This window comes from Desmodus rotundus, chromosome 4, assembly GCF_022682495.2.
Source record: "Desmodus rotundus isolate HL8 chromosome 4, HLdesRot8A.1, whole genome shotgun sequence".
In the NCBI taxonomy this organism is placed as follows: Eukaryota; Metazoa; Chordata; class Mammalia; order Chiroptera; family Phyllostomidae; genus Desmodus; species Desmodus rotundus.
The window spans coordinates 50,394,190-50,411,839 of record NC_071390.1 but is presented as its reverse complement, the minus strand read 5'-3'; the positions used below and the strand labels follow the sequence as shown (position 1 = coordinate 50,411,839).

At 52.0% G+C, this 17,650-nt stretch overlaps 1 protein-coding gene and 1 pseudogene across 1 annotated transcript in view; one reads left to right on the top strand and one right to left on the bottom strand.

Annotated features, from left to right (window-relative positions):
- LOC128779165 (cadherin-23) overlaps positions 1–17,650 on the bottom strand; it is a 327,551-nt gene that overhangs the window by 155,066 nt on the left and 154,835 nt on the right. The window contains exons 7-8 of the mRNA XM_053923246.1: positions 4,159–4,353; positions 303–431 (exon numbers count right to left, since the gene is read on the bottom strand). Of these exons, the coding sequence (XP_053779221.1) occupies positions 303–431; positions 4,159–4,353 (324 nt within the window). The remainder of the gene's footprint in view (positions 1–302; positions 432–4,158; positions 4,354–17,650) is intronic.
- LOC112305668 (U2 spliceosomal RNA) lies at positions 6,305–6,421 on the top strand (annotated as a pseudogene).

Genomic DNA, 17,650 nt, shown 5'->3' with positions numbered 1-17,650 from the left:
TGAGCCACACTGATGTTTCAGTGAGCCTGGCTATGTCCAAATCTGCACTACAGCCTAGGCTGGACTTTTTAAAGTTGACCCCATCAACCCACATGTCTTTCTGCATTGCTCCCCTTCCCTTGTCCCGGCAAGTCTCTGTCCTTTGCCACGCAGAGCCCTCTGGGGATGACGTGAGGTGGGCTGTTGTGTGAAGAGGGGGTTGGCACTTCCCGGCTCGGACACCCATCACTGCCATGCACGGGGATGGGGGGAAGCAGGAAAAGCTAAGCAGGGGCCTGTCCCACAGGCCGGGAGGGTCTTACCGGAGGAGAGTGCTCGTAGATGTTGGTGCTGTAAGGCAGGTTGATGAAGATGGGGTCCATGTCCTGGACATCTGTGATGATGATGGCCAAGTTGGCCAGGGTGGACAGAGGCCTGGTCTTGTCTTGATCCTTAGAAGACAAAAGTACACAGCCTTAAGGTAAGTGACGCTGTGGACGTGCACACAGCACATGGCATCTGTGTGCACAAACACGCGTGCACACATGTACACATGGTCTCCCTCACTCCAGCAGGGAAGGGCTTAGCATGTGGAAGTTCAAGAACTCAACGACCCACAATGAACGTTAAAAGAAAGAACTCACACTGATCTCTGCCCTGCGCAGGAAACATAAACAGCCTCCATGGCCCAGTGAGAGGTGGTTTGTCCAATTTCACAAATAGGGATGGAGTAGGACCTGGTCTCCTGCCCACAGCCCAGCCTGGGCCTGACCACCCTGGATATCCGATGGGTAGGATGACCGGCTTGGGGTAAAGATGGTGCTGTCCTTGGTTCCACGGCTGGACCCAGCGAGGGGGCCACTGCCCCTCCCCATGCTCACTCCCTGCCCCCTTCATCCCTGGGCATCAAGGGAATGACGAGGATGGGGGCTCCTTAGAAGAAAGGCACTTGGGCCCCAGAGGACACTCTGGGACCTGTGTTCCTGGTCTGCATTCTGGGTTTCTGATCAAGTAATGTTTCCACTAGAACCAGTAGGGGGAGCTCCAGGGCCTGTGACATTTGGGGGACTCCTGGAAGGAATCCTGAGAGGTCACAGGCCATCCCCCTGTGGCCAGACAGGCAACGTTTGTACACCCCTACTTAGGTGGAAACTTAGTTCTATGAAAGCTCACCAAGAAAGGAAACCTGAAGCCCTTACCTTAAAATACACATCCCACTTAAATAGCCCACCACTTTTGAATAACAATAGGCAACGAGAATTGCAACTGCACGCTGAATAGTTTTATACCAGGCACTGTGTGAGATGCCTCACTTGCTTGTGTAGGTACTACGGGTGCATTCATCAGATGAGTTTACAATGACTCAGAAAGGTCATGTAACTTGTTCCGAGTCACACAGCTGGTAAGTGTATAGCCAGGACTCAAACTCAGGTCCTCGTAACATAAAAATCTGCCTTGATTTTTGATTTGGGGCCCACTAGCATAAGAAGCTGAGACGCTGATGCGCTGGGTCCCCTTGAATAAGTTCTCTTCCCTGTGGAAGTCTCAATTTCCCTCTGCAAGATGAAGGGCTCAGTGAAATGAGGGGCCCTTGGGCTTGCAAACTCTCCGGTCTGGGATTTAAGGAGTGGCTGTCCTCGGCTTCTCTGGGGCTACCTGAACAACACAAGGCACTCCCCACCTTGCAAACCCAGTGCCTGCTCCTGCCCTCCATTGACAGAGCTGCAGACCCTTTGAGAAGGAAGGGCTGGCTGTTTTAAGAGTCCTCAGGGTCCGCCAGGGAGAGAGCAAAGGGCCTTCGGGGATAAAGAGTGGGCGCAGCAGTGGACGGCAGAGTCTGGAGGCAGGAGGCGCTGGGCAGAGGGGCCACCGGGGAGATAGCCTGCCAGGCTCCAAAGTCATGGTGTCCATGGCCAGGCTTGGGAACTATCCATGGTGAGAGCTCTCAGCCAGGGGCCTGAACGACCACCACGTAGCCAGGGCTAGAGGGGGAGGCCTGGCAGGAAGTCCCTGGACCTCTTGGGCAGAGGCTGCAGTGGCTCTGGTTTGCCATTACCAGGCTTTTGTTGGCAGCGGGCCTTGTCCAGCCTGGCACCTGCTCTCCCCGTCCCACACTATGGCTTCGGTCCTGCTCCTGCCAGAGATGCCCACGTCCAGCCCACCCCAACTCCTTGGCTGGAGAAGGGGGATGGCAGCGGGCGTATCTGGCAGGGCAGGCCCCTTACCAGAACTGTCACTCCGGGGCCTGTGGCTCTCAGCAGCTTGTTCCCAGGGTAGTTCTCACGTTTCCCCGCCCAGTGGTGGCGGAAGACCACACTGCTCCCTGCAAGGCCACATAGGAAAATCTCCTCGGGGGACATGCCCAGCAGCCAAGGGCACAGCCCCAGCTCTGAAAGGGACCTGTGAATCAGGGGGCGGGGGGAGTCATCAGGACGCAGGGGAGTTCTGTGCCCCTCCTGTTCTACCACTTCAAGACCTGACTGCTGGGCGATTAACAGCAATTTAACTGTATTCACCATCCCAGCTTGAGCCCAGGCCTCTGACTGGCCCCTCCACCCAGGTCCATGCCTGTGACTGCTCTGGTCTCTTGCCCACCCACCCCAAGCCATTTTTATGGGGTGTGAAAATTATTCCATAAGGATAGGTTCATCGTGTTTCTGGGCCCAGGTGTGGTAGGAGGGCACCACCCACACGTGGGTGCCAGGGACAGCGGAAGGGTACAGGTATGAGCAAAATGCAGCTTCTGGCCTCGGGCGTGCCCTGATCCCAGAAGTCAGCTTTGCAAATACCAGCACACGCCTTCTCCAGACAACTAGCTCTTAACCAGGGAGAAGCGGGGTGTTGTCAGGTGGCTCTCCAGGGGCCAGTGCACCTTGAACAAGCCTGGGGGACCTCATATTTCAAAACGGGCCCTCAACTCATGCAGTGTGTCTTTCCCAGAGATCTGGGCTCTGTGACCTGCCAAGTGGAGCCCCCAGTACTACTGACAAACCCCCTGCAGTGACATGGAGCCAGGGCATAGAGGCTGTGTGTCAGGCAAATGGGTCCCGGAGAGTCAAGGGCACAGGCAGCAAACACAGGGCCCGCTGGTGAATCCGGCCCTCCACCTTGTTTTATCCGCCCGGCACCTTGTTTCTACCTGGCGGCAGTGCCAAGCTCCTTGCCCCTAGTTAAGCAGTAGTTACATTTATACAGTCCTAAAGTTACATTTGGCCCTTTGAAGGCAACCACAAGGCTGATGTGGCCCCCCGGGGAAACGAGTTTGACCCCCCTGGTCAAGAGGGACACTGGTAATTTGTTTCACCCTTGACCTGAGTTTGTAAACAAATCTACTCTCCCTGCTACCAGCTGAAGGCTCCAGCTGTGCCCAGAGGCAGTGGCCAGGGGCAAGAAAGAGGGGAATGAAGGGGTAGGATCGGATTTAGGGTACGGTTTGTCTGTCCCCAAGGCCCTAGCAAACAGCTGGGGACAAATGAAAATGGCTGTGATGCATTGGAGACTCAGCGACTCAGGTCATGGGCACCGGACTGGATGCCAGACAACCTGGTTTTGGGTTCTTGCTCCCCCACTATTCATCGGCTTCAAGTCTCAACAGCGTGAGACATAAAATGGGATAAATATTCCCATTGTATCGGCCTCTTCCGACTAACTCGTCCTGGACTTCCCAGGGCCCAGCACGGTGCTTGGCACAGATGGGAGCTCCCTACTGTGTGTCGCATTCTAGAGTGGTGGCCAGGCCCCTCTGCCTCCAGTATGTCGGGTGGTATCCGCGCACAGTGGGGGTCATACCTCTGTCCTGTGTCCCCAACAGCAGAGAGGTTGCCCTACACTATAAATGTCCTGTGGGGCTACCAGGGCAGGTGCTGGAGCCCACCTGCTGGGTGACTGTGGGCCAGTTCCTGAATGGCTCTATACCTCAGTTTCCTCATCTGTACTCCAGGTATCTTTATAATACTTATGACACAGGGCTCTTGTGAGGCTTAATGAAGACAGTCCTCAGCATAGCACCGGGGACACAGCACGAGCCCTCAGCAACGTCAGCTCTCATCGTTATCATTACCACTGTGGCCAACGTGATTACTACAGAGCCTACAGGGCACGAGGCTGATGCTCTGTCGCTCTCTTGAAGGGCAGGAGGAGGCCACATCTGGTTGCCGGGGCCCCAGCGTGGCAACTCACCGTGGCGTTCACGGTGAGCTGGTAGGCCTGCGTGGTCTCGTAGTCCAGCTCCTGGATCACGGTGACAATGCCGCGGGCGCTGTCGATGGCGAAGAACGGGGAGGGGGGCTGGAAGGAGTAGAGGACGCTGCCTCCTGCACCCAGGTCGGGGTCTGTGGCGTTCACGATGAAGATGGGTGTCCCCACCGGTGTGTTCTGGGATGAAGCAAAGCAAATAAAAGGGTGAGTGGAGCTCAGAGCAGCTGCCTTCATCAGCGACTATTCCCCCAAAGCCCATTAGCCACGTCCGTCCAGCCAACCAGACCCGCAGCCTTGTCATTTTTATTCTAAGAGGGTTCAGAGGAATTTAAAATGCAGTATCTATTTTTTTTTCCTTTTTTTGATGGCCTCCTGGTGGCTATAACAGCGCCAGTTCCAAAGATGATCCGCTCATCCTGGAGTTCTGGATGAGAGCCTTTCGGTCCCCAAACCCCTGCTTCTTGGCAGTTGCGTTTCCTCCGTTGAGTGCTCCCCGCCTGCCCGAGCCTCAGGCCCTGGCTGCTCTGGAGGACACCCACCAGTCTGCATGTCGGGAGGTTTCAAGGGCAGGGAGCTGGGAGGTGTGCGCTATGGGCATGTGGCAGGGGGCCCTGGGGCTTGGCCTGGTACCACAGAGGTTACCTGGCCTTTCATGTTCCCTGGGGTGGGGCACACACACCATCCCTGGACCATGGCAGCTTGCTGTCAGAGGGCCCCACAAGGCCTGCTCAAATGTCACCACATCCTGGGAGCCTTCTGTGATTCCCTCTGCCATACAACATGTACAGACCCCTGCCGCCTTCTGACTTGGGGTCTCTGGTTAAATGCAACTTCCTCATGGATGCCTTCCAGATCCCTGTGCAGGGCAGTGCCCCTGACCCCCACCCACATCAAGTTTATACTCAGGGTCCCCACATTTCCATAATTCCACGGTCAGTGCCTGTTTTCCTTCGTCGCCATGTGCTCCACGGAAGCCAGGGGGCTGTGTCTACCTTGCCCGGCACAGCGCCGGGCGCATGTCAGACAGTCAATAAACACCTGTCACGAGGACGTGAAGGAGTCTCTGCGAGCACGCAGCGCGTTATATTTTGCGTATCTGTTTGCATCCCCTGCCCAGCTGTCAGCTTTCATCACTGAGGCGCCCGCCGCAGTGCCTGGCTGGTAAGCTGTGCCTGCTAACTGTTGGATGGGTTAATTTATTCATAATTTAGTGAACTCCGGACACATCTGAGGACAGGCAATCTAATGAGGCCCTTCGCAGAGACAAAAGGTAAAAATCTCTGTTCTCACTGACTGATTGTTAGGTGCCAGGTCCTCTGCCGGGGGCTGTATCTGTGACAAGCAGCTTTCTAGGTGGCAGCTATTGTCGTGTTTTTGTAAAGGAAGCTGAGGTTCAGAGAGGTTACGGAACTTGTCCAAATCACAAGAGCTAGGCAGTGACGGAAGGCCTTGATTCAGGCCTAGCCCCTGACCTCAAGCTCTACACTAAACACTTCTCTAAAATACCGATGGCTGTTCTTCCCCTAACTCTTCCGTACAACGCCAAGGTCAACTGCCAGCATGGGAGGTACCTGCTAGCCAGGAGTGTGGGACCGGCTGTACGCTCCCTGAGGGCAGAGACACAATATTTCTGGTCCTCTGTGCTCTTTTTACAGTGGGACAGTGACTGGGTCCCTTCTGACACCTGCAGGGCTCTTTTCAAGAAGGGCACCTGCATTGCTGCCCCCTCTCCGTGCTGCGGGCCACGACCAAGGCCCTGCCTCACCGCCTTGGGCAGCTTCCCCTTGCGGACCAGGATGGGGCATGCAAACAGCCCCACTCCAGGACTGTCTGCTTGAGGCAAGGGTGTCCTTAGTCAGGTCCCTGGTCAGGCTGGAGAGGGGCCCCAGGGAAAAAGCCACGGAGTTGCCACGGCTTCTGACTGAGTGTGCGGGTCTCTCGGTCACCAGGCAAGTACCAGGCTCATTGTAGGAGCGGTCGTTCTCTACCCAGCACTGCGGACCGGAGGCAGGCAGGGGAGGCCCCTCTCCCCGCAACATGCACGACCCCTCAGTGCCCCTTTGAATCGAATGCAGGCCCTCACGGCCTGGCCCTGTCTCCTACCCTCACACTTTATTTCCTGGCAGGTATGGCTTCTTGGCTTTTTAGCTAAGATCATGTCTAGTGTCTGTTCTTATCACTTCAGTATTTCCTGGCAGGTACAGCTATTTGTACTTCTCAAATCCAGCAGGCTCCCTCACACCTCTGGGCTTCTGAAACTGCCTTCCTTCGCTAGGTCTGCCTACTCAGTGCCGTGGCTTGGAAAACAGACACTCTCTTTTCCCTCCGACAGAGAATCAAGTGTGCCAGGAGGCAGAGCGGGCCAGTGCCCAGATTCCCGGGATGGACAGATCTTGGCTGGAACCCCAGCCTTGCTGTGGGTCTTTGGGCTAGTTACTTAATCTCACTGACCTCAATCCTCTCTCTGCACACTAAAGTTAATAATATCGCATATGAAGAGTACAGGAACTCATAACTGCAAACTTCCCAATATGTAACAAGTGCTTCAAAGACGGCAGTTGTGATTTTATTTTCTGAAATCCTTCTAGAGGACTGCAGACAAGAACACCTTCAAGGCTAGGGCAGGGTGGTGTCAAGAAGCACTGTGAATTTTAATGATACTGTGCTGGGAATTCCTTGTCTGCACCGACCCCTAGATCCACTGAGTACCCTGTTCTGCCTCCACCTCCCCATCCATTTGTCCATCCTAAGGTGACCTCATTGCATTCCCAGGCTCCCTTGCTGGCTGGCTTCTGACAATGGAGGTGATGGTAAGAGCTCAGGGTTTGGGGAGGTGTCAGTAAGAAAAACAGTTTGGGGTGTTACTTCCCCACTCCTCCCAGTTCCAGCCCAGCTCCAGCCCCTCCTCCCTAGCCTCAGCTTTCGGTGGCCTCTGGCAGCCCACCTTCCCCCTTCCCTTCCCCCATCAGCCCCAGGGGTAGTAAGAGCTTCCCAGTGCTGCTAGTCTCTGATACCTTAGCATCTCTTAATGCTCCTTAGCCACGCCTACCCCTCCTCTGAGCTCCCAGCTGCTGTCTCTTCCCTGAAATGCCTTTATTGGAACTATTGAGATGAATTAGTTCCTGGGGGACCCTCATGGATACAGGGACTCTGCAAATACTTCCACAGAGCCATCACGTGCAAAGCCCAGGACTGAGCTCCCCTAGTGCTGGGCTCAGTGAAGCTAGCCCCCATCCTGCCACGCCACAGCGGTGGCCCTGGCCTTAGGAGACATTTATGATGTTCTCAGCTAGCCTACAGTTCTCTCTCTCTGCCCCCCTGCCCCCCCCCCATGCACCTGTCATGTGAGTGCCAGTGTCAGCCCCTCGCTCCGGAACAAAACACTCCATTGGGACCTGTGGTTCCTGTCATGAGAGGGAGAGACATGCTCTGATTTCACAGCGCTTCTGACACACCCCACACGGAGCAGTGCCCAGTGCTCCAGCCCCCCGCCTCGGGGAGGAGAGGACGTTTCGGCCGTCCACACTGCATAGTCGCTGCGAAGGGCCTCTGAGCCCCTGATCAGATTCAAGAGCAAGATCCAAGAAGACAGAGGAAAAGGAAAAAAAGAAGGAAGGCATGGTCCTGTGTCTGACCTTCTTGGCTTTTATGTTCCATGCCCTGCAGTGCAAACCCATTTAATTTCTGCATAACTTAGAAAATGTTTTAAATAGGCCTGGCAAAGAGCCATTCATATTCTTAGAAGGGACAAGCCATTGGAGAGAAGAGAATGCTGACTTCCTGCATTTCAGGTCCTGGGCGCCATGCTCTGTCAGGGAAATGAGGTGTGAGGGGACAGTCATCAATCACCGCGTACACCGGGGGCTCCTCCGAGCACCCAGCTGCTGTTCCATGGAAATGTGCAGATGTGCTCACGGGTCTACGCAAGCAGATTTCCTCTGTGGAACCAGGTGCATCTGGCGTGGCAAGTATGCCACGGGCAGTAAAACTTGGTGGCTCAGAGCGTGGACTCCAAGCTGAGCCCCCATCTTTCCACTCATTGGCTGGAGAGCCCAGACATATGTTGTTCAACTTACTCTTTTGGCCTCAGTTTCCTCACACAAAGGAAAATGTAAAATTGCAGCTAATCACAGTGCTTACCTCCTAGGGTTGTGAGAAAGATCACATAAGATAAGGTGTGGGAAAAAATAAAAGCTTCTTGCTGAGCCAGGCACACAGCAATATTGAGCAAGACTCAATAAATGGTCGTTGCAATTATTATTATGGTAATAAAATACCATCACAGGCAGCCTGAGATGAGCCCTATTTAAGGCGGGGGGGTGGCTATCAGAACCGGTGTAAACAGCCAATCTCTTCACCATGAACTTACACAAATGGGCATTTTAAAATTCAGAAGGAGAACATCTCGGTTGATTGGTTCATGGTTGATGCCAGCAGGGTCAAGGTGGGAGAACCTATGGAGACCCTCCAGTGTGGGTTTGGAGAGCCTGTAAGAGGAGGGGTGGGGTCTGACACAGGAGTCGGTGGGTAGGGGCTGGAGGGCAAGAAAGCTCCTGAACTCACGGCCAGGCCTGCCCACGCACCACTCAGGAAAGGCCTAAAGGCAGGAGCAGGAAAGATTATCCATCTAGCCGCCCCATTTTACAGATGGGAAAAGTGAGGGTTTGTGCCTTTCTCTAGGTCTCGGAGGTGGCTAAGAGCAGAGTGTGACTGGAGATCAGGTGCGTTGACTCACGTGTAATGTTTTTGTCACCTGACCCAGAGATGCCAACCACGGCCTCCCCATTCACCCTCCTTCCAAGTAAAGATGCTCTTCATACCCATAGCTCTCTCTGCTCAAAGGGATGGATCTAGGTGGCTATGTTTGTACCAAGTGACTTCAGACCCAGGCCACATCTGATTGGTCCAGGTGTGACCACCTGACTCTAATAGTCCAATTAGATGGGGCATTGGAAGTTAAATCAATTTTCTGTGGGAACCTGGAGAAGAAGATTCTTGTTATCTAGTTAGGGCTGGTGCGGGCGCCACGACAGTTGGCGCCACACAGAAGCCACAGGTTGCAGGATGGCGGAGGAGCCATGGCAGGCGGAGGGACCCAACTTGAGATGGATGAAGCATAGTGAGGGAGAAAGACAGAGACAATGGGCTCTGGGAGTCCCCCTGCTCTGGTCTCCATAGGCCCTGCCTGGACTTCATTCCCTGTCCTATTTCCTGAACTATTCTGTCCTTCCTGTGTGGGTGCCCCCTTTGCTCACACTGGCTTCTGTGGGTCTCAGCTCCTTACTCTCCCCTGGACCCCCAGAATGCATTCGGCCCCAGGCAAAGCCTCCTCATTCCTGCAGCCTTGACCCAGGCTCTCCCTTATCCTCTCCTGCTGGGATTCCACCCCTTTACTGTCTGCAGCTGGACCACAAAAAGCAAAGCTCCTGGCCACTGACCCCAGACTGTTGAGGGCACAGGAGGCAATAATGGGGAGAAGAATAAAACCACCTGGATGAACGAATGCTGGCTCCTTCTTCTTTTTCAGTGTCTCTTTTAAACACGCAGACCACTCAGGTCATTGCAACGATCAGCATGAAACCCTGACTGGTGTGGCTCAGTGGGTTGGGTGTTGTCCAGTAAACCAAAGGCTTGCCGGTTCAGTTCCTGGTCAGGGCACATGCCTGGGTTGCAGGCCAGGTCCTGGATTGGGGCATGTGAGAGGCAACTGATCGATGTTTCTCTGGCATTTGATGTTTCTCTCCCTTTCTTTCTCCCTCCCTTCCCCTCTCTCTAAAAATAAATAAACAAAATCTTTAAAAAAATGATCAGCATTTGCACGTGGGGGTGGCAGAGGTGGGCAGGGGACAGCTTGATTAGGGGCATGATGCAATCAGCCACAACAGGCCTGGAAGAGAGAAGCTCCTCAGAGCCAGTCTCCGCCCACCTGGAGACAATGAGACCAGGGAGAAGGTGCCTACCCTTATGGTGTCTGGGCTTGGGGCTTGGGGTCTACAGAACCATGACCAGAGTGGGCCTGGGCCATGCAGGCAGGGCTAAAGGCACATTTCAGCTGTGGGGAGGGTTCCCCCACTCCAGGGCAACTTCCTTCTGAATATTCATTGTGGAAACTGGCTCTGGGTCCACCTTCTTGTTGGAAAGGAGCAGCTGGTCTCCAGAAGAAAGGGCCCATGGAATGCGATCACTCCTGCTTCTGAGGCCCACTGGTCTGCCACAGCTCTGCTTCCTGCGCTCCTTCCCCACAGCACCCGCTGCCCAGACCCACCCACTCCCTCATGGCTTCTGGGTCACTTCGATGGAAATCTCCCAAAATGCACTGCTCATGCCTCCTGGGAGCCAGGGAGTGTGTATAGGCATGATCCCCTTACACCTTCCCACTCGTGCCCCTCAGCCAGGGTCCCACTGCAGGCAGGCGGCAGAAAGGGCAGACCCCTGCCTCTTCCAGTTCCCATTTAAGCTCCATGTCATTTCTGATGGACCTGCTGTAAATGGGCCACCCTGTGCAATTCACAGACAAATAAATCTTTTTGCTACTCCTGGGGTGACAAGGGAATAGACTCTGGGAAAGTTCGGCCGTGCAAGGGATCTTGTTCGTTAATAATAATGATGAATAGCTCACTTCTCACATGCAGTGTAAGTTACATTACACTCTAGGCTTCTACAGAGGTGGCTCGGGGCGCTGACTGGAACATGTGGGGGTGTGCGTCATGCACCGAGGAAGACAGTGAGCCAGACAGAGAGGCAAAGAGGGAGGGTAGAGAAAACGGAAATGGAGGGAGCGTGAAGAAAGGGGAAGGGGAGAGCAGGGTGAGGGAGAAGACAAAAAAACCCAGGATGGGGTGGTGAGGGGGGCAGAAATGGGGGCCAAAGGGGGAATGGGAAGGAGGGGGAGAGTGTGTGAGAAAAAAGAGAAGGAAGGAAAGTTGAGGAGAAAGTGACTAAGTTAAAGGGGGAAAAGATATTACAGGGGTAAAGATGTGGCAAGAGAAAGGAGAAGGAAAGAGAAAGGAGAGACAGGAGAAGGGAAAATGCAGCCATACCCTTTTCAAGGCGTACCCCCCATTAGATGTGTTCTGTTCTCTCAACCAAACCTCAGCCACCAGCCCCACCATTTCTACCGTAGGTGCCATCTCTGAAGGCATTATTAATATTTATGGAATGCTTGCTGGATGCTGCCACAGTCTTTAATATCTTATTATAAAGCCTGTTATAAAATGCATTAGTAATAAATTCCTGACAGACAGAGTTCTGACAGGGTGTGGGTGCCTCCATGGACCCGAGGCAGGAACGGACCCTTCTGGAACGCCTCACAGAGGCTGGGCTTCTGGTCTCTGAGGTATGCTGGGGAGGGGAGAAATTGAGTATCTTGTCCAAAGTCACACAGTTTATAAGTGGTAGAATTTCAGGATTCAAATTCAGCTTATCTCTGTGTCCCCAGACCTCAGGGACCCCAGAGATGAGGGTGGAGAGCGGGCTCAGGGTCCCTCTCAAGAGGGGCTGATTCATTCACTTCCCTGTACGGAAGGGCTAGGGCTGTACGGTTGCCTGGATCAGAGAAGCAAGGGTGAATGGAGAGCTTTACTCCCCCGCCCCCAAAATTTCAACAGGAAGAGGGTATCTCAAAATGTGCACACTTTCACGGGGAATTGGGAAGTATGCTCCCACTGTGACAGGAACAGTTAAAAAAGTCAGAGGTTAAGGTCTTTCTGACAAGGGGGAGCTTGGGGCAAATGAGAGGCCTTCGGTTTCCGCAGCGTGCCAAAGCTGGCACCTCTTCACTGGTGGCTCTGGAGGCGGGGGCCTACTGGGGTGCCTGGGGAGAGTGTCACCTCCACACGGGAAGGTGTGTGGGATTCTAACCCCCGGGGGTGGGAGGGTGGGGAATGCAGTCTGTGGACATGAGGGCTGTATTTCTTTCCTAACTAGGCAATAGCAGGTATGTGGGCAGCAGCTGAGAGCAGGGGCCAAAGAGAGAAGTAGTGCAGGCAGAAGAACCAGGAGAGGCAGGCGGTCATGGGGCCTTGCTGAATGTCTCAGGTGGCCCTGTTTCGGTTGAGGAGAGGGTACAGATGTGTGTGCACAAACCCACACCTATACATTCGTTGCCCAGAGCCTCTCTGTGGAAGAGTCAGGAAGAGATCATTCATATTATAACACCCCTTCTTTTGACCAGAATCTGCTCTCTCTTGGATGATGTGTGCTGCTTCTATAAATGGTGCTGGATCTGCTCTGAGAGCCCAGGCAGGCTGCTAGGTGGAGGTGTCAGCTCTGTGGGCAGAAGAAGCCCCAAGGGCTGGGTTCAGAGACTCATGCACCTGGATGTGGCTTGAACACCTGTGAGTTGGGCTGGCCTCCCCAGCTGTTCCATATAGCCAGCTCAGCACTCTCCTAATCCTGAGCCCCTCCTCATTTGTAGCCTCTAGCTGTGTTCTGCCCATTCTGAATCCCAGGAAGGCAAAGTGCTTACCTAATGCCCCTTGTGACTTCCCGACGTCCTCACCTGCTGCGGTGATCTTGGACTTTCTCTCTCTCTCTGGCTTCCCACTCTTCAGTTACTAGGACCTGTCAATTCTCCCTTCAACATTCCCTAAGTCATTCCTTTCTCTTGCTATTTACCTTGGCCACCTTTATGGTCCTAGAATGGTCATTTGCACACAGAAGGCGTTCAACAAATGTATTAACACAATCAGGACTTCCTGTTAAATATGGCAGGCTGAATACATCCATTTATTTCTGTTTTTTGTCCAAACCCTTCACCAAATGACACCTAATGATGATATGGGAATTAAAAATGCATAAATCTACAAGGGAAAAAAGAAGGAGAAAAGATAACAACAGATGAGAAATGCCAATGAAATCCTGGAAACAACCGATGTAACTGAAAACTGCCTTAGCAGAGAGAGGAAGGCCAGCAGGCTGGTGTCTCAAAACCCCAGAAAAGCTTGGGAACCGGTGACACTGGAAACTGAAAACTGGCTGCAAATGGCTAAGAAGAGTGGTTGGACTCCCAGGTGCCTTCCCCAACTCTTGCAGGAGACAGGATGTTTACTTTCTGGAGGGGATGAATTAAGCAGACTCTGGACTCAGACAGGAAGCTGGACAAGGCACAGAAAATGGGGAGGCTAAGTGAAAATCTGCATCTCTCTTTCACTCCTGCCCCTGAGCAGTTCTCTTTAGCCAGGCAGAGGACAGGAAAACTAGCCCAAGAGAAAACACAAATGTTAACATGTTGGAATTCCCAATCAACAAACAAATGTTGGAGAGGATGCGGAGAAAAGGGAACCCTAGTGCATTGTTGGTGGGAATGCAGACAGTGCGGCCACTGTGGAAAACAGTATGGAATTTCCTCAGAAAACTAAAAATGGAACTGCCCTTTGACCCAGCAATTCCGCTGCTGGGATTATACCCTAAGAACCCTGAAACACCAATCCAAAAGAACCTATGCACCCCAATGTTCATAGCAGCACAATTTACAATAGCCAAGTACTGGAAGCAACCTAAGTGCCCATCAGCAAATGAGTAGATCCAAAAACTATGGTACATTTACACAATGGAATTCTACGCAGCAGAGAGAAAGAAGAAGCTTCTACCCTTTGCAACAGCATGGATGGAACTGGAGAGCATAATGCTAAGTGAAATAAGCCAGGCGGTGAGGGACAAATACCATATGATCTCACCTTTAACTGGAACATAATCAACAGAAGAAAAAAGCAAACAAAATATAACCAGAGACATTGAAGTTAACAACAATCTAACAATGGGCAGTGGGGAGTGGGGAGGGGACAGTGAGGAGAGGGGATTACAGGAACTACTATAAAGGACACATGGACAAAATCAAAGGGGAGGGTGGAGGTGGGGGAAGGAGGGGGGTTCAGCTGGGGTGGGGTGGAGGGATGGGGAGAAAAGGCATACAACTGTAATTGAATAACAATAAAAATTAAAAAAAAAACATGTTGGAATTCCCACAAAGAAACAGCTACTTCCTTACCTAATTATCTCACAGTGAAGCCCACTGGTTAGCAAGCAGCCCCCACCCCTGACCAAACACACACAGCAAGCTTCTAGGCAGCCAAATGTGGGCTCATTCTTAAATGTGAGAGGACAACTATGGGTTATGAAACATTTAAGAAGAGCCTCTAATGTAAAAGACAGCAGCAGGGTGGGGTGGGGGCAGATAGTAAAGATATAACAGTAAGTATCTCAAACATCCTTAGAGAGATAAGACAGCACCTTTGACATAAGAACACTCCAAGAGAAAAAAAAAAGAGCTATTGGAAATGTAGTACTCAACGGAAGTGTTGGAAGATAAAGTTAAATACATTTCTCCAAAAGTAGGACAAACTCAAAGAGATGGAAAATGTGGGGTGGGGGTGGGGGGGTTGATGGCGGGGGAGTAAGAAAATTAGAGAAGCAGTTCAGAAAATCCAACACCCGACTAATAGCAGTTCCAGAGAGAGGAAACAGCAAATAAGGGGAGGAAATTCGCCAAGAAGCGGGTGAAAAAATCTTCCAGATCTGAAGGACATGTTTCCAGGTCAAAAGAGATCACTATTTGTTCAGAAGAGAGACCCACAGAATGAAACTATGAAGTTTCAAAACACTAAGTCCTATTTTTTTTAAATTCTAGAGACTCTCGGAGAGAAAACAAAAGACTACATTCGAAGGATCAGGAATCAAAATGGCATCAAAGTTCTTAGCGGTTACACTACAGGTTAGAACACAATAGAGAAATTACTTCACATTACAAGGGAAACTATTTTCACTTTAGATTTCTATGCCCAGCCAAACTATCAACAGATACAAATGTAGAATGAACACATTTTAAAAAACAAAGTTAAATCATTCAACTAATCCTTTTTCAGGAAATTACTGAAGGGTGTATTCCACCAAAATGAGGGTACAAGCTAAGAAAGAGGAAAATACGGGTCCCCGTAACAGGGGACCTAATACAGGCGACAAAGAAACTGTCGAGGTGATTCCCCTCTTGGGCCCCACGCCCTCCTACGTCAGGCCTCTGTAGCCATTCAGCCTCCAGACCAGCAGGCAAGCCAGAGCGCAGCGCGTTGGGGCAGGGGAAGAAGAACGTTGCGAAGAAACACGCAAGCCAAATTTAAAAATCAGTATACTTTTAATATACTGACAGGAGGTATTTAATTATGTGAGGGATATCTGGGGATGAATAAGTGATAGGTTCACAGAACACTAAGCAAAAAACAAAAGAATGATTAATTCTACAGAAAACAAAAAAAGGAAATAAAAATCTGTGAATATTTACATAATCATAAGGATATATACATGAAATGCCTTTTGAGCTAAAAGGAAGGATGTAATTATGTTGGGAGGATGGGCGGAGCACATTAAGAATGATTTGTGTGTGTGCACATACATGTGTGTGCGTGCACACATATGTGTATGTGCATGTGCGTGTGTGGGGTTGTATACGTGCAGGTGTGTGCAGCGAAGATGAGGTAGAGAGTGGTGTGAAAGTGCACTAGGAGCTGCCAGTCAACAGGTTATGCCCCAAACTGAAAGGTTTATAAGGGTGTGATTCGGAAATAAGAAGGTAACTATCAGAACTTGAACAAGGTTGGGAACCAGGAGTGGGGACGGATGAAGCAGAACGCTACTGTTTTTATTATAAGCCTTACTTTACTGTTTGACTTTTAAGCTCATGCATATATGATTTTGAAAAAATTAACACAAAAATTGAAAAATGCATCTCCAGAGCTGGACCACTGAAGTGGCCTCCCTCTTTTAGCCCTGACCCTGTCATTGAACCTGAAAAGTCCCTCCCCTAAAGCACTCATGTCCCATCTTATTTTTCTCCTCAAACACTGTCACCATTTTCTGTTTTACCTCCAAGGCCAAGTCTCCTGGACCTCGAACATCACCACAGTCTGGTCAAAGCTTTCCACTCCAAACTCACCTCCCCTTTTTGACCCACTGAGACCCCTGCTTCTGTTGGACCCCTCTACACGGCCGCCCCAGAGTGGGGCCACCTCTAGGCTCTTGCTGGTGGTGCTTCTGGCTTCTCCACCAAGTGACGACACTGAGAGCAGGTGTCATCACCTAGCATAAGGGACTGACACTCCCTCCCTCCCCGGAAGAGCCTGTTGGCTCCCAAGCTTTCTAGGCACACATGTCCAGGCTCTCTCCCTGCCCCCCGCCCACAGGCTCCGGCCTTTATACAGGTGCTGCTAGGCATGCAGGGCTGGGAGGAGCCTCACTGAAGTTACATGGGGGGACTCCGTCCCATCTTCTCAGAAGATTGACTTTCAGAGCCAGGTGTGATACCTGGGATTAAGGAGATCTCAGGCAATTTTTCTCACCCCCTCCCCACTGCAGCACCCCCACCGCAGCTCAGTGACCTTCCTGCACAATGAGTGACAGTAGAGTTCCAAGGTCCCCCCGTGCCGTGCCACTTCCCATTAGCACCCACATTCCAGGGCTGTGCAGCACCTGCTCTCCTCCAGGCACCCTCTCCGCCCACTCACTTGCTGACTTGCAGGAGCTGACGGAGGGAACGTGGGAGGCACGGGGCAGTACGCATCGTGGCGAGTGCACCGCTGGCAGGCCAGTCCAGCAGCTGGCTGGCGGCCACGTGCAGAGAGAAGGGGACAGCAGGGCCAGTGATGGTGGAGTAGCCCTGGTGACCACGCTGGTCCCAGTCCCCAGGACAAGATGCTTTCAACATCAGGCAGTCCCACCCCCCCCTCCGGGCTGGGTGGCCACTCCCCCCACCCTGTACAGTGTGGGAGGAGTAACCAGTGTGGAGTCCTTAATCCAGGCCTCAACTGCTCCGTTTTACCCTCCCACCCTTCCCCTACCTCAGAGGTTAATCTCATTGGCTCCTGGGAACCTTCCCCTACCTCCCCCAAGCAGGGACTTGGAAACCAGCTTCTCGAAAGATCCATTCAGTGGCGATTATCCACCTTGCACGTTGGCCCGACAGGAAAAAACCCAGGAACAATTGTCCTGAAATGCTGGGTCACATTCTGACTCTTCAGTACTAATTTGCCTGACTTCCTTCTCTGTTGCTACAAAGCATCAATGCAAATGTCTGGTGCCTCAGTTTCCCCATCCAGGAAATGAGTACAGCAATCCCTGCACTGCCTTCCACACAGAGCCACAGGGGAGATAAAATGAGTTGATGGTGGAAAAGAACTTTAAAAACTCAAATGCCAAAACAAAAATCACCGCCTTCTGTAGAGGCAGAATATTCAAAGAGAAAAAAAAAAAAACCTAGGAAAAAGTATGGTATGACCTATAGAAGGGTCTCCCTAAAAAGCTACCCTGGAGTCCAGAATCCGGTCATCTGGGTTCCAGGACACTGTCCCTGAGCCCAGGCCAGAAACGGGGCTTAGCTGACGCACGAGGTGGTCTTGAGACTTGACAGATTACGGCAAGTGGCACCCAGTACACGCACTGAGTCTCCTGGAAGTTTTTACAAGTAAGAAATAGACTTTCAGTTCTA